At 55.4% G+C, this 16,933-nt stretch overlaps 1 protein-coding gene across 5 annotated transcripts in view; it reads right to left on the reverse strand.

Moving 5' to 3' along the window:
• The window catches only part of Tmco4 (transmembrane and coiled-coil domains 4), a 75,467-nt gene that overhangs the window by 12,181 nt on the left and 46,353 nt on the right, over positions 1-16,933 (reverse strand). For all 5 annotated transcript variants that reach the window (XM_078025458.1, XM_040288012.2, XM_005317534.5 and 2 more), the window contains 2 exons: positions 16,133-16,269; positions 13,099-13,183 (listed from right to left, as the gene is read on the reverse strand). In XM_078025458.1, the coding sequence (XP_077881584.1) occupies positions 13,099-13,183; positions 16,133-16,269 (222 nt within the window). The remainder of the gene's footprint in view (positions 1-13,098; positions 13,184-16,132; positions 16,270-16,933) is intronic.

A 16,933-nucleotide genomic window follows, 5' to 3' on the forward strand; every position in this document is an offset into this window, starting at 1 on the left:
GGGACAGCTTCTTCCTAGCAGCAAACTTCATGGGACAGCTTTGGCCTGGGAAACCATGTAAATTGAGTTTTTGTAAATTCTTCAAATGCATCAAGTGGAGCCGGCTCTTTAAAGAGCCCCCATGGAGAACCCTTTGGCGTGGTGGGGGGTGCTCTGCCAGGGACACCCCTCGGTCTGCTGTCTGGCCCTTTCCCTGCGGTGGCCTTCCTTAAAGCCAGGCACTCGTTCCACATGCCCGTCACGTTGTCAATAATGAGATTCTCCTGGCTGCAAACACCAAAGCATCTCAAGTTCAACAAGCAAAAAGGGACGGATTTTCCCCTCCTGGCAGGGGTGCCAGTGTGCAGCCAGCGATAAGGCCGAAAGGAAGGAGGAAATTACCTCCCGACTGCGGGTCCAAGAAACAGACCTTGAGGGAAGGGATGCAGACTGCGCCTAAGGCAAAGGAAATCCGCAGCAGAGACACAGACACAGGACCCACCAGCAAGGAAGGAGCCAGAAAGGAACAGGGGTTCCATTGTCCCCAGCCCCAGCCCCTCAGGGGAGCAGGTTCACACGGGGGAAATGCTTAGCAGAGCCGGTGTGGACATCCTACCAGGATCTGGGGTGAATTAAGGGAAGGACTCAGTCTTCATTTCTCGTCTTTGATTCCCATCTCTTCCATTTCGCCCTGCGAGGGTAAGGCAAGGTTGCTGCAACAGGGGTCCCCCAAACTCAGACTCTGTCATAAAAGCCCAAAGCCCGGGAGGCACCCTGACCTGCAGGCAGGAAGCTTTTCATCTTCCGCTCTTCAAAACAGGCCAGGCTGTCCCCCCAAGACAGCAGTTAGAACTGACGCATGGGCCTGAGGAGCACGGAAATCTTAGACACAGGAGGAAAAAAACTCAATCTCCATTACACAATGCTGTGAACTGAGATGATTAATTAATACGTAAATTAATGGGGCTGTGTGTGTGTGTGTGTGTGTGTGTGCGCGCGCCACACGCTCGCAGTGGGGGTGGGGGTGGGGGTGGGGGTGGGGGTGGGGGTTTGCTCCTCCCACAGAGGAACGCTCCTTGCTGCAGAGGGTCTGGATGCTCACGTGATTATTATTATTGACTGAGACTCTCGAATTGTTTGCCGAAGTTCTGAGTGAGGGGGAGGCCCCGGAGGCCAGAGAGGAGTGGTCACTGGGAGGGGCCTGTCCATGAGGCTGGAAGGGATGGCCATAGGGGCTCCAGGTGGCCAGGGAGAGATCTGCTCCTGGAGACCATCCCCTCCAGGGGTGCTGGACACCACAGTTTCCCCAGAACTGGGGCAGTGAGCACGGGCAGCCACTCCATCTGCATGATCGTGACGGTGACAAGTGGACCTGGAGGATGCAGCATTTGGCTCTCAGCATTGTCTCTTGGGAGTTTGCATAATAGAGACATCATGGTTAAGATCACATTTTAGAAAAGCCCAGAGCCAGACTGGGGACACGCTGGTCAACCTCTCTCCTCTCACGGCACATGTGAGCAACACCAACGGCTGGATCGCACACTCTGGGCAGTGCCTGACGTCCCCTGATCTACAAGTGATGGACTCCTACTGAACTGCAGTTCCTAAATTCCTAACCTACTTCCCCTAGCCAGGTAGGATGATTCCGGTCACTAGAAGCAATCAAGCAGAGGCTAGTGGACATCTCTGCTGTGCAATGTCAGAGGGATCCTGTATAGCGCGGAGGTTCGAATCCAATGATCTCAACTGTCCCCAGGAGCCCCGAGTCCGTGTGACAGTCTGGACTGATATTCATGGGATGAAGGAATGAAGCAAGGCCCATTGTACTGACCCCGAGATAATGGTCAGGTCATTAGGATCAGACAGAGCACTAGGTGCCCTTCACCTCGTTCTAAGGCTCAGGCCTGCTAACCAGCCTGTGAGCTCAGCCAATCTCCGAGCATTACTGTGCGCAGGCTCTGTGCTGGGGGCTTCATATGAGCTATTTCATTTCTCCTTGTGAAGTACATGTCCTTTTGTCGGCTGCGTGAATAGGAAGGATCAAAGAGCTACAGACTCTGCAGGGCCGGGGAGTAGGTTGTGTGGAGCCAGGTTTTGAAGGTCGGGTTTGCTGACCTGAGCCCATGATCCTGAGACCCTGTGGCATGGAGAACTGCAGCCTCCTGGGTCACTGTTAGCAAACTTTCCACCTACTCCACTATTCTGCATGCACTTTACAGTTAGGAGTGGAAGTGGGTCTTCCAATGGCTAGACAGGGTCTTAAGACAGGCTGGGGGGGAGAGTCCCTGGAATAACGAGGGCCTGGGGGCGTCTGCATAAAGGGTTCGCTGGCTCTGGGCTGCAGGGACAGTGGAGTTCTCAGCCTTCCTTCTTCCAGCCCAGCGTCCCTGCCCACCTTCTTCCCAGGCCTCCCACTACTGCCCCTAAGGCAAGAGGGTGTATGGTCTGGTGATCAAGTGTAAGGATGCTCTGGGAGGACATGTGCTGGTGGGCAGGTCACTGGGTAACAGGAAGTCAGACGGCAGGGTCTGCTTCCTCTCCTGAGCTAGTCAGGCCCTCAGGACAGGCGGGGCCACCTTCTCTATCCCTGACCCTGTATTTAGGGCTGGTGATGCAGCCCCCCCTTGCCAAAAAAAAAAAATGGGCAGGAATCCAGCTCTATATTCATCCCAATGGCGGGTGTCTGTCTCTGTCCCTCCCCTTTGCCTGCCTTCTTCTGTGTCTGGCCAGCAGGCTACAGGTCCCTGTCCAGGACCTGGTGCTCCTGGGGGCTACGCGATCCAGCACACATTTCCTGGGGTTTGCAGGTGGCAGGTGCCTCTGTTAAAGTCATGGATGCCCTGGCACGCATGGGGCTGGGACCTGCGTGCTCATTTCTCCCGGGGACCTGGTGGGCATCCCATCCCCGGGTCTGGCATCACGGTCGCATCAAACTCCCTACAGACACCCGTTGCCTCTGCCGTTTGGGTGCATTCTCTCCTGGCTCCTTTTCCTTGCTGTGCCATGAAGGTGTTGGGCAAGGAGGTTCCTGGAGGCTCCTCTGGGCCCTGGAAGTTAAGTGGATTTATTTAGGGGGACACTTGGTGGCCCATCTGAGGGAGGCTGGTGAGGCAGCTCCACTGGCCGCTGTGTCCTGGTGGAGCAGGGAGGCCAGGCCTTGGGGGGGGGGTAGGCCCGGGAGAGCCCCGCATTCAGGGTGCAATCAAATGCCTTCTAGCAGGTGGTGACCGCTACGGTCAAGGGTGTCTGTGTCCCCTCTAAGACCCCAGGGGCTGCTCAGGCTCTAGGTTGAACCCAGGGCACCCCACGTTCTGTCCCGAGAGCAGAGCTGGAGCTCGGAGGCACTGGGTCCTGCAGCCTTGAAAAGTCCACCTGGAGAGACTGGTGGTGGGGGGCGTGGGCGAGACCTGACTGATGGCAGGCTGGTCACCAAGCACCCTGTAGTCACACCTGCCCCCCACAGGCCAGCTTTGCCGTGACCTAGGACCACGAAGAATGTCAATCACTGTACTTTCTCCCTGTCCAGACCCAGGCCAGGTGCTGGTGATAGAAGGGAACCCAGAGACACAGACCTTCCGCCTCCTCACGTCCACAGCTGCCTCTTAGGGAGGCAGGAGAGAAAGATTGAAAAGAAGGAGAGGAAAGACTTAAAGGAAAGACGAGGAAATCACATTTGAATTCAGAAGTCACGCGTACTTTCCCCCTTTATCATTCCTAGGCCAGTCTCCCTTTCAGTCTCTCTTCTCTGCTACTCACCACTTTCTAAGAAATCTGTAAATCCACCTGGGCACTCTTCAATAAACCTCCGATAAACAGATGAAGGAAGAGACAGGGCGTCTCGGGGAAGCTGTGATTTAGAGGATTCCCCGGCACTACTGACTGGTCAGATGATGAAGACCACGTCAGCCTGGGATCCTGAGACTGACCAGGCCACCAGAAACCATCTTGAGACCACCAGACTGGTGTCATTCCCACACACCTTCCCACAACGCCCCCCCCAGCCAAGTTCCCGCTAAAGAAGAGCTGGGGACCCCAGAACCGCACCTCTCACTCTTGCGATGCTCACGCTCTCCCTGGAATGTGTCTCCCTTGCTTTACCCCCAAGGCGTCTCTCTCTTGAGATGACCCACAGTCTCCCTTGAATGTGCACCCACTTTCCTCCAACAAACAGACTGCTTTCTGCCCCTGGCTGGCATGCGTGCCATCGCTGCAAGCCAAGGGCCCTGCTGGTCCTGAACCTGTCCTCCTTCTCTCTGGGAACTCCTGGATCCTTCTCCCTGAGACAGCGCTTCTTTTGTGACATGAGGGCGGTTGGTATATTAAATAAGAGAAAACAGGCAAAGCTCTCAGCACGTTGCCTGGCCCAAAGGAAGTGTTCAGTAAGTGGCAGGTGTTAAATCCCAGAATGAGACCCAAAGGCTTCAGTATCCCTGTTATACTAATCACCATGAGGCTCAGAGAGGTGACTTGCCCGAGGACGCTCAGACAGAAACTAGCAGAGTCTGGATTTAAACTCTGGTTTCTAGGCTCTTTATCCAGTGTGCCCTTGTTTGTGACATTTTCAGCAGGTTGCCAGGCTTCCCTGCACCCTGGAGATACTAAGAAAAGTGATGGAATTGCAGAGGAGAAGGGGTGGGGAGCCCGGGCTGGAGAACTGACTGACCCCAGCGCCCAGCTGAAGTGGGCCATGCAGGCTCCTGTTTGCTGGGTGAGCACGGGCTCAGGCAAGCGGCTTAGTCCTGAGGTCTCTCAACCAGTCAACACAGCTGCCCGGCACAACAGTACGTAATGCTTTTAATTAATTCTCTTCAAACGCTTTTGGAACAAAGAGGAGAATAAATGCATAAATAACGGAAGCAATTCTTGGTTCATGTGGCCATTTGGCCAAGCCAGGAGTAGGAGGCAGATTGAGTTCCCTTTCAACCACTTAATGTTTGAAATTATTTTAAAGCAAATACATGGAGAAGATGCACCGGGCATTGTGATGTGGGGCCCAGTCTTTCAGTGAGGACTCAGGTGATGGCTCCTCCTGGCAGCAGACACTGCCCCCTGCCACCTGCGGGGGTCAGAGGGCTGTTCACTCCCAAAGCAAGTGCATGCCCTTGGCTGCGAGATAGACCACCCCAAGGGACGGGTTTATCTCTGGGAATTCTGGTTATGCCCATTTCCTGCCCAAGGCACAGCCATCTGGCAGGTGCGCATCCTATCTTGGTTTCGAGCGGGTGGGAGCAGCGGACTCGGTGTGCACAAGCTGGCAGACTGTGCCAGTCTGGAACAGATCAGTCTGCACGCTGGGAGGTCACTGGGAGGCCTGGACAATAGGTCAACCAGCTGGCCCTGGTCTTGTAGGTGTCCTCCTGGCCAGGGCAGCTCCTGGAACCCCTCCCTAGAGGCCTGGGGCAGGGTTCTCTGCAGGCTGTGCTCACTGACAGCTCCCTGGCTGCTTCGTGTCTCATTAATAACAGCTACTGAGGTGCACGGGCACCTCCTCTGTGTCAAAGCCTGAGTCAGGAGCTGGTGACACAAAGGTGACCCTTCGTCTAGCAGGGAGAGACTTGGGAGCTGATGCTTGGTAACACACAGGGTGAGTGAGTGTGGGCAAAAGTGGGTAAGTACGAGGGAGGGAGAGGGTGGCAGCAAGACCCAGGGGGTGACCAGGAAGGGAACGGCACGCTCAACCACCCACTGTCTCTGTCTCTGCGTCCTCATGAGGATGCTGTGAAGGACAGAGTTAGGAGACTCATGGCCTCGGACGTCAGCACATACACCCGGCCCTGCTGAGGCAAACAGACCGCAAAACAGGAGCCCTCAGTGAGACAGCAGGGAGGACAGGATCATCCTGCCACCTAGCCCCCTCAATAATCGAGCATTTGCCACAGCTGCTGACACTAATGACAACAGTGCTGTCCTTAGCATCTGAAGACTAATATCTCAGGTACTGCATGTCCCGGGCAGCTTCTAATCCTAAGTGTGTGTGTGTGTGCGCGCACGCGTATGTGTGTGTGTTTGTGTGCGTGCACGTGCAGTCCCTTTAAGATCAGTCCCTTGGTACCTGAGAGGCTTGGTTCAGGGACGCCTGGGGAACCAGATCTGAGGGGTTCAAGTCCCTTCTGTGACACAGTGCAGTGTTTGTGTTTAAACCCACGCACACCTCCCAGATACTTCACACCAGCTCTAGAAACTTCTAACACCCAATGCAATGGAAATGTGGTGGTGGTTGTGTCGTGTTGATTAGGGGACCATGAAAGGTCAAGTCTGTGCACATTCAGTGTGAACCCACGTTTTCTTCTCCCCGTGTGCTGCTAGTTGAATTCCAAGACCCAGAACCCACGGATACGAGGGCCGACTGCCTGGCGTGTGTGTGTCTGTGTGTGGCCGGACCCAGAACCCCGGGCCTCGGGCCTGTCCAGCACATGCGCTACCCCTGAGTGGCTAACCCAGCCCTGCAGGATCTGGCCTATTCCTGTCTGCTCGGAGGATCTGAATACCAAAACGGAGAAGCTCCGTAGAGCCTTCTGGATCTGTGGGATCTCTCTGTGAGGGCCCCATGGGTTTCCATGAACCTGGCCCCGTCCCCTGGGGCAGTGGGAGGAGCAGAGGGGCTGGCCCTGACTGCGTCCTGGTCCTGCGGGCTGGCTTCTGGGACTGCTGCTGTTTCCTTAGCCAGGGCTCTCGGGTTGGGGCAGCGGAGGTAACGGGTCCCCAGGACGCACAGGCCGAGCAATGTCAGCCCCAGCCGGGTGGCCTCAAGAACCTGGTGCCGAAGAACAGGAGAAGCGCCCTTTCCCAAGTGCCACCTAGGGGCCTGTTGCTCTGCTGGGCGATGGCCAGGTTGTCATCGCTAACCCCCACACCCACTCTGCAAGACCCGGACTCTGTTCTCGGGAGGGCAGCTCGTTCCCACAGACTGTGAGCTCCGAGAGGCCGAGCCCAGCACAGGGCGCCGCGGGCGCTTACTAAGCCCGAGCTGATGGGGGTAGTTGGTGGGAACTTCCAGTCTGCGAGGTCTGGTGTGGAGGCTGCTTTGAGTGACAACACCCAATGGGGTGGGGCTGAAATAAAATCACAGGACAAAAGCAGAGCCTGGGGGCTGGGAAAACTCAAAATCCTAAGCAATGACTCACTTTCTCTAAATCTCACTCTTTTCCTCTGAAAAATGAGGGGTGGGCAGGGCTCCCTGCCTGAGGGGCTGGGTCTTTGCAGGCGGAGCCACTCCTGCCTCTGCTGTCACTATTCCCATACCTCTAACAGTGACCGCCACATGTCACCAGACCACCTCCCTGAGTCTCTGGGAACTGATGCTGTCAGAGGTCCCCTGAGCTTTGGCTGGATCTGCCTGACCCTGTTCCTTGTCAGAGTGGCTTCAGAGCCTGGCTTTGGCCTGGGCTCTGTGTCTTTGTGGGTGGCGTGTTGAGTCCCACTCCTGCCTGTCAACATGGAGGCCCCCTGGGAGTTCCTGGCTCCCTGGATCATCAGTCCCTGGGGCTCTTATGGACACTTGGCCTTCCCCTGAGTGGCCTGCCACCCTCCAAGGTGGAAGGGCTGCACTTGTCAGTCACGAAGAGGAGGAAAAGAAAACTCCCATTTTGCAGATAAAGAAACTGGGGCTCAGTGACAATGTTGACTTCTTAGCTGAGAATTTATGGTGCAGGCCAGAACCCACCAAGGGCTCCTGGCGGCTCTAAGTATGAATTTTTAGCACACTCAGGAAATGGAATCTCTGCTTAGTGTACTTTTGTGGAACCAGTGTATTCTGAGGCCCCACGGACATAGGACCCTTGAAGTTATCACCAGTGCTGATCACCAGAGGGCTCTACCTCTGACTTCTGAGCACACGGGAGGAACACACTGGCCTCTTACTGATGTTAGGAATGAACATCCACGTTCCTTGCTTTGGTCAATGAAAGTGACATATGTAAAAGTTGTTTTGTTTTTTTTTTTGGACTGGGGATTGAACCCAGGAGGGCTCTACCACTAAGCTGTATCCCAGGCCTTTTTAATTTTATTTTGAGACAGGGTCTTGCTGAATTTCCCAGGCTACCCTCAAACTTGCAAGCCTGCTTCACCTTCTTGTGTAGCAGGGATTACTGACATGCGTGTGGAGTTTTTAAGAGCCAGCACATAACTCACATTCTTTGACCCATGCCTGATAAGGCTCATATTAAGGTGATGCCCCCTCCTTGTTCTGGCAATCTGAGTGACTGTGCTCCATGCTCCCTGCTTACTCACAATAGACAGGCAGCACAAGTGTGTTATGTGAAAACTCTAGGAGTTGGGGGATGCTTGTCACTGCAGCATAACTTAGCCTACCCTGACAACACTGTTCACACTGTTCACTTTCAAGACTGTAGTGGCAGAGTTTATGAGTTGGTTCACTCATAGAGCATGCACTCTCTGTTGGCTTTATTTCAGGTACAGGAGGTACAGAGGTCAGATAGCTCCTTGCCCTCAAGTGGCTTGCAGCTGACACATAGTTGAAAAGAAGCTGATGACGCTGAGCCTAAGGGAAGAGCAGGACTGGCTGTGAGGAGCCCTGTTACCGGTGACAGAGTCTGAGGGCAGCACCCTGAAGGCCTGTGGCATCCCCCAAAAGGGATAGGCAGGTTTTTTTGTTAAGAGGAAGGGGGGAGAGCCAGGCTGGCTGAAGTGTTGCAGGCTCTGTGCGATTCTGGGATTTACTGTTACATTTACTGTTATTGGCTCTCAAGGGGCTCCAGGAAACAATTAGTGGATTCAAATGTATTAGAGTAATTCCCCCTTCACACCCCCTAACTCAGATAATGACAGCTTTCTTGCAATTAGGAGAGGGTCTCCTCCGAGTGCAGATTAATTGGGTGTTGAATCATCAGGGCTGCCTGAGACCAGACAGAGAGCTGGAGTGACTCAGATGTGGGACGGCAGCCCTGAGCCAAGGATGCAGCAGCCACTCAAGTTCACGGGCAGCTGGAGCCTTGAAGAGGCCCCCACCAGCAACACAGGCTGGGCTCCGGGAGAGGGTGGCTGAGGAGGGAACAGGCGGGGGTGGCGACAGGAAGGAACAGGAACTGCAGGTCCTGACTTTGTGGGAGGCCGAGTGTTTTTCAACAGGGTCTGCCCAGGTGCCAGCCCCCGTTTATGAGGCTTTGGACGGTTCCTAACATAATAGGAATGCACAGTACGTGCTATCATGTGCCCACATTTCCACTCTCGCTGCCCTGATTGGGATCAGTGTCTCCCAAAGGCCCAAGTGTTGGAGGCTTGGTCTCTAGCCTCTGGAGCTATTGGGAGGTGGTGGAACCTTTAAAAGGCGGGACCTAGTTGGAGGAAGTTAGGTTATTGGGTGGGGGTGTGGCCTTGGAGGAGATCTGGGACCTGGGCCTCTTCCTCTTTCTCTTTGTTCTGGCTACACACTCCCACCATGATGTGCTGTCTCGCCACAGACCCCAAAACAACAGGCCAACCGGCTGTGGGCTGGCACGTCCCACTCTGTGAGCCAAGATAAACCCTTTCTCCTAGACGTTGATTATCTCAGGTGTTTTGTCACAGTGACGAACGCTAACACCATCACAGACAGTGTAGCCCTTTCCCAACCTCAGAACCTAACCGTAGACACGGTTAGGTTCTGTGCCTCAAACAAGTCAGCTAGTATTCAGGAGGTCAAGGACCATCCTAGTTTGGAATTAAAACCAGATTCCCAACTCCAGGGCCTGCACACTGGCAGCAGCAATGCCGGTGGCTTCTAGGTGGGGAGGAGCTATGAGTCCCATCATCTGATGACCACAGACACCTGCATCTTGCTACTGTCCTGCCACTGCCCGGCACAGGGCCAGGCCCGAGTGTGCGAGTGTATGTTTGTGAGTGTGAGTAGGTGTGTGTCCATGTTCCTATTCACTCTGCTTCTGGGTGGGTTCAAGCAGTTCAGTGAGAAAGGTTCTGCTCTAGTCCCCAGCAGCCTCCTTGGTGCCAGCCCCCAGGGGACTGCCGGGGAGGCCGTGCCCACAGGCTTGGCTCTGGGGATCTAGGACCCCTCAGTTCCCCACGGACTCACCACCCAGGGTCCCACAGCTGGTCAAAGATAAAACTGGGAGAAAAATCCCAGTCTATCTAATTCAGAAGCCCAAATTCTTCATGGTGGGCAGGGAAGAGCTAGGGGTGGGGGCAGTTCAAAGATGCCAGGGGAAAGATGCTCTGGGAGCCCACCATCCCAGTGTCATGCTACCCCACCTTGTCACCACGAGGCCACCTGCCTCCCTCTTCCCTCTCGCAAGCTTCCAGACACTCTGGAGGCAGCTGAAGGGCAGCTTCACTTCCACTGACCGTGGCCAAGTGGCCAATGTCATTCATTCAACTTGCTCCGCAGGGGAACGGGGCCTGGCTTCCAGTGGCATCTGGAGGCAGCCCGTGATTGATGCAGCTGGAGGTGGAGCTGCACGGCTTCCTCTCAGTGAAGAACATCTCTGTTCCCAAGACCCCCGTCTCTGTTTCCAAGACCCTCGTCTCAGTTCCCAAGACCCCCGTCTCTGTTCCCAACACCCCTGTCTTTCCAAATAATGAATTGGGCAGGTGGTTTGTGGATGGGTTGGAGACAGGTGACCAGGAAGGGAGCAAACTGACAACAGGTCAGTGGATGGCAGCTTTTCAAGGCCTCCCTGGGAGGAGTGGATTTAGAGGGCAGGGAGGAGCAAGCAAAGATGGCCAGACACACAAGGGGTTCCAGCCCTGACGGCCACCACAGGGGTGAGGCTGATGGAGAAAAGGGAAGTGCTTGACTCCCCAGGAAATCGCGAGGGTCCCAGGCACGGCTGGTTTAAGCCACTGGGTTGGAGAGGTGGCTTTACAGCAATCCAGAAGAGACAGGATGTTAGTGAATGTGATACAAGCAGAGGTCTTAAGTTTGCACACCTGGTTTGCTTGGCTCTGGCACACTTCTGCCATGAACAGAGCACTCCCTGGGTAGCTGCTCCCTTTAACCTCCCAGAACTGAGCCTGGAGCCAAGCCTGCCAGCCTTACAGAGGCCATCTCAGATCAACCGCACACAGCCCACGGGTAGATCCTAAGTGTGATCTGCACCCTTCTGAGTTATGGTGTTCTTTGTTACACAGCATCACTACAGCAAGAACTGACTGAGACACCCACCCTGCCTCTTTACAAAACCACACGTCTTTATGGCATAGAGGATTCTGTGTTCTCCTGTTGAGAAGTCCTGCCCCCCATTTCCCCTGAGAGATTCTGACATTGCAGTCCTCATCTGCACAGAGTAGTAGAATGTAAAATGGCACTGTGCAGTCGGGGTCAATGGTGAGGTTGTCACTTCGAGAAAGCCATTTACGGAAGAGGTAAAGAGCTGGGAATGGGGAGACACTGTGGGTCTGTGGCGGGTTCCTCCCAGCAGGCCAGTGTCCCAATGGTTTCCTTGTAGTAGGTGGAGTGGGGAGGAAGGTAGAAGATGGCTTATTGACATGCTGTACCCCCTGGTGATGCCTGGGACAGGGAGGGATGTCTACGGAAAGGGAAGGCCCAATGTCCTCTACCTTTACCCACGTTCACCCTGCTTCCTTGCCGGTTATTGCTGACCTCTGACCCCAGCCTGGAGCTTCCTGGTGAGCACGGCCCAGGCTGGCTCCCCAGGCCTGCTGCATGCTGGTCCCAGGCTACCCAGAGCTCCTGGGAGTAGGACAGTGGTGCCGGTTGTTTTCCCAGGAAGAAAACCAGGGAAGGGGGGGGGCTGCGGAAAGCTTGGAGGGGGTGGGGGAGGGGAGCAGGGCGGCTGAAGGGACCAGGGCAGAGCACAGACCCAGCAGTGTGGCCCTTCTACTGTCAACGCCGAGCACGGCATGTCCCCCCTGCCTTGTAGCCAGGAAAAGAGCAGCTGTCCAGTCCCCTTAGCACTGGGGGCACGTTTTGTCAAACTTAAACAGCGAGATGAGCCATGCCCCTGAGCCGTGCCCCCGAGCTCCAGGCCGCTGCCCGCCCCCTGGAGTGAAAACAAGGAGGCGACACCTGGATGAGGCTTCTTCAGTCCAGCCAACCGCAGGCCTCCCGGCCCCTGCCCCTGCTTGAGGGAAGTCAGGCAGCAATTGTACTGCCACTCAGGGTGACAAGGACGGGGATGGCTGTGACTTTGGCAGGCTGAAGCTCTGCAATGACGTCATGACACTCTGGTCAACCAGAGGCTGGAGGATTGGGGCACCTCACTTGCTTCTCAGAAAAACCCTTGGCGGGGGGGGGGGGGATCACTGAGTCTACAAGAAGGGAAACGGAGGCCAGAGAGGCGCCCCGTGAAGGCCTGGGTGGGCCTGGGCCCTGTCTCCCCATCCCCTCTTGCTCCTCTGTCCCATCTCAGTTCTTTTGCTCATCTGAAGAGTCCTGCTGCTGCGAGTGCCACCAGGAGGAAGGACAGCCCACACCCCGGGGGCGGTGGGCCACAAGTGCTCCGAGCTCTGGGGCTCACTTCCCAGCCACCGGCCTCCCGCAGCCTCTGCTGACAGATGTGACCAAAGCCAGTATTCGGTCCTGGAGCCGTCAGCCACCTGAGGCCAGCTGCAGGGCCCTCAGGGAGGACAGGGGGCAAGCGAGGACCCCTCCACAGGGTCTGTGTGGGTGGATGGTGGGGGAGGTTCGTCCACCCACAACGTGTGAACGAGCCCTTTTCTGGAAGAAGGGTCTTTGCAGGTGTAACTAAGAAGTCTTGAGATGAGGTCGTCCTGGAGTCTAGTGGCCCTCAAGCCAATGACACTGTCCTTATAAGAGAGAGAGGGAAGGAGTCGCCATGGAAAGACAGAGGCAGAGACCTGGGTGAGGAACACCACGAGATACTGGTGGCCAGAGGCCAGAAGAGACCGGGAGGGATCCTCCTCTAGCGCCCACGGAAGGAACGCGTTCTGCCAACGAGCTTCCGAACAGAAGGATCCATGTCACCACAGGGCTGACCCCCACCCACCCCCTCCAGTTTATGTGCAGAAAGAATGAATCATTCGACAAATGGCCTAACTACTTCCCCCTATTTTTAAACTATTAACTAGTATTCCTGAGAACTAGGAACACGTTTTCAAAGCTGGTGACCCTGGGGCTCAGAACCTGTCTGGCCTGGGTGACCAACCTGGGAAGGGTCTCTGTGTGTGACGATGAGCCAGACTCACCTCTCTCCCGAGCCATCTCTTGCAGACAGAAGTAGATAACTCTGGCTCCCAGGCTGAAGCCAATCAAGGTGACAGGTCGCTGGCCCTGGGGAGAAAGGAAGGGCACAGGTGTCTGGTGCAGCCAGTTCTAGCACAGCGCCAGGGCAGCCTTAGCGTCGGCTTCTCCTTGAATGAGTCACTCCTGTGCCATTCAGGGTCCCCGAGCTGTGAGAGTTGCCCCTCATTTAGGCAAGAGTGTCCCTGCTGGTGGGCAGCCTCTGGCGGGATTCATTCCCTGTCATCTCAAGCCATTATCAGCCACCGTCTCTTCTTCCTCGGGAGGCACGACTGGTCAATGGCCAGGGCTCCTTCCCTCGGACTCATCTGCCTGTGGCAATGGTGCAGTGAGACCCTCTGGGGCTGGGGAGGACAGGCAGAAGGCACCCCAGGCGTGATGGGTAAAAAGCAAAGAGGGACGCAGGAGAGACGGCTGCTTCATTGCTAGATAGGAAGATGGGACACAAAGCTCTGGCTTTAAATGACAGGATTAGGAAGCAAGTCAGATCAAAGAGGATTCTTGGGGCTCACACACCTGTAGGAAAGGTAAGTCATTTTGGAAAGTCTCTAAAGAAAAAGAAATCTGTCTGGGGAACTTGGGTACATTCACAGGGAGGGGGCAGGTGAGCCCCAGAGGCCCGCCCTAGCTTCCCCACTATTCCTTGTCCTCCCAGCACCTGCTCTATGCCCTGGTCGATTCACCACCACGGAAAAATCTCCATTAAATAGTATTTGAAACCTGCAGGAGCTTTGTAGCAAAAACTGCTTCATCTCTCAATATCCCTTCTCCCCTCTGTTCTTTGGTCCTGGAGCAGAGTTTTCCTGGGCCACAGCCACCCAGCCAGAGACCAGGTTTCCCTGCCTCCCGTGTAGCTGGGGCGGCCTAGGAACTAGAGATGAGGGGCAGCTCTGACTTCTGCTTTGCTTTTTTTTTCTGTGAGGTCTGGAAGGGGGTGCGAGGCTGGGAGATCCTTCCCAGACCACAGAGAGGAGCCGGGTGCTCCGGGAGAGCGGCCAGGAGACCCAAGGAGCCCGGGGTCCCTACACTGTGAAGTCACCACGCGGGAGACACATCCCCATCCCTGCAACCTGGGGACACCCCCTTCAGTGGAAGAGGGACTCTGCCGCTGTGATCAGCTTAAGGATCCTGACCGAGACGGGGAGGTGATCCTCGATGGTCTGGGTGGCCGAGGTCATCGCGGGAGTCCTCATAGAGGGAGGCAGAATGTGTCACTTGGACAGAGGCAATGAGACCACGGAAGCAGGAGAAGAGAGAGGAGCTCTAAGGTGCCACACGCACTGCTGGGTTTGAGGGTGGGGGAGGTGCCACTAGCCAACAGAGGCCCAGGTGGGTGCCACCCGGGCACCCCTGGGATGCAGCTCTGTGGATACATTGGCCTTTGCTCTCCAGAGCTGTGAGATAATAAATTTGCAGAAGGGACTTCATTTGGGTGAAGCCAGTCAGTTTGGGGGGATCTGTCGTATTAATAGGAAATGAACACATCCTGCTTTGGCCACTGAGACGTGACTGTCACGTGGCAGAGAGTAAACTTCCCTCTCCTGTAGCCGATGCTGCTTTGGTCTTTGCATTGCAGTCAAAGCTGCCAAAGGACTTTTGGTGTTTTGTTTGTTTGTTTGTTTTTGCACAAAGCCTCAGGGATTGGAAGGAGCTCTCAGTTTCTCAGGCAACGTAAGCACAGCGACAGGAACCGCTAGGCATCCCTCCAACTCCCCCTCCCCTGCGTCCACAGTAACTGAGTTTCAGCTGGCTTCATTGTCACTCAGAATAAAGACCATTTCCCGGCCTCGGTGGCAGCTTGGTGTGGTCCTGTGGCTGGGCTCTGGCTGGCGAGGCCTCAGCTGCATGCTGGAAGGCCCGTGCTCCTCCTCTAGCTCCTCCTTTCTCCGGCTGGCGGGAGCTCTGATGTGGCCATCGTGGACCAGGAGGTCCAGGTCAGCTACAGCAGAGACGAGCCAACCCAGAGGGGGTGGAAGGAACCCGGGCTCTGCTCCCTGGCACACCACCTGAGAATCTCAGGGTCACTCCTGGTTTTTCTAGGAAAAATAAACTACTACCTCATTTAAGCCACTGGTATGGGTTTTCACCCACTTGCAGCCAAAGCAAATCCCAACAATATGGCCACCCCTGTGCTGTTTCTCAAATGTTTGTGTCCGTTTACTCCATCTTATTTCAAAGGGGACAGTTTAACTTCCCTGGTAAACACATCTTTACTGGATTCAAATTCGGCGGGAGTGGAGGGTGGACTGGGGATCCAACTCAGGGGCACTCGGCCCCTGAGCCCCATCCCCAGCCCCCCCAACCCCATTTTATATTTCATTTAGAGACAGGGTCTCACTGAGTGGCTTAGGGCCTCACTTTTGCTGAGTCTGGCTTTGAACTCACGATCCTCCTGCCTCAGCCTCCCGAGTTGATTCAAATTTTAAATATACTGTGATGATTTCTCTTCCTAACCGTTTCCCAGGGTATTTAGACCAGTAGAGATTTCCTCTGACCATCACTTGATAATTCTAGGAAGAAGCCCACGGCCACTGGACATGTGAGTTTCACTGGCGGCCAGCAGAAGTGTACACGTGGGCTTGTGGACTTGATCAACTTCACTGCAAATCGAGTCAGAGGTTTTCAATGAAATATCACCCAACGAGCCCAACCATACTGCTAAACTCCCTAATTACAGCTGATACAGAGGGCCTCATTTTGCTTCTGCGTGTGTGTGTGTGTGTGTGTGTGTGTGTCCCTGCTCCTGGCTGCAGACGCCCCTGTATTCAGTCCTCACCTGATTACCTCTAAGAGACGCACGGTCCACGATTCTTACTGCTCCATACTAGGACACTTTTAAGACTTGAGCTGGAGGGTCAACAAAGACCACCTATGCCCCCAAAGCCCTAAGTAGACTTGTTGCCAGAGCTGACATCTGTATACAAGCCACCCCCACCCTCCCTTCCATTTTGCCCCCACCCACAGCCCCTGCCAGGTTACCTGCTGCCGGGAGAGCAGGATGTGGGCCAGGTGCTTGCCAACCTCGGCCGATCGGTGGAGACACACCCCCCAGGGGTTGTCGATGACGTTGGCGACGCTGAGGAGTGAGGCCGGCCAGGTCAAGGCGGCCACGATGCCTGGGGGTGGGGAGGATAGCAGTGATGAAGCTGGGGAGTCTTTCTAGAGAAGCGATTGGCCCTGGGTGCTGGAGGGACCGCCCGCAGGGCTCAGCTGAAACCTACAGGTTTCCCCAGCGCTGCCAAACGCTAAGGAGCAAAGGAGAAATTCCAACCTTAAGCATTTCTGACACATGGACTCTGCTGCCCGAGCACATCTCATGTGTGAGACTCCAAAGGTGGCCTCAATCTGTCACTGCACCCTGAATCCTCCTGTTGGCCTCTCTACAGCGCCCCACCCCTCTGCAAGACCCCTCCCTCTCCACCAGGGGCAGCCATTGCTCTGGCCAAAGAGATGTTAGTGGGTGTGCGGCTCGAACTGGACTCCAGAGTGGGGCAGTCTTTTACTTATTTATTTATTTGGTACCGGGGACTGAACCCAGGGGCACTTAACCACTGAGCTGCATCCCCAACCCTTTTTTTTTTTGTATTTTATTGAGAGACAGGGTCTCCCTGAGTTGCTTAGGGCCTCGCTAAGTTGCTGAGGCTGGCTTTGAACTCCCAATCCTCCTGTCTCAGTCTCCTGAGCTGCTGGGATGACAGGCATGAGCCACCGCACCCGGCGGGGGTGGCCTTTCTTGCACATCCCCTGATGGCACGGGTATGGGCTAGGACGAGGAGACAC

Source organism: Ictidomys tridecemlineatus, chromosome 11 (genome assembly GCF_052094955.1).
Source record: "Ictidomys tridecemlineatus isolate mIctTri1 chromosome 11, mIctTri1.hap1, whole genome shotgun sequence".
NCBI lineage: Eukaryota > Metazoa > Chordata > Mammalia > Rodentia > Sciuridae > Ictidomys > Ictidomys tridecemlineatus.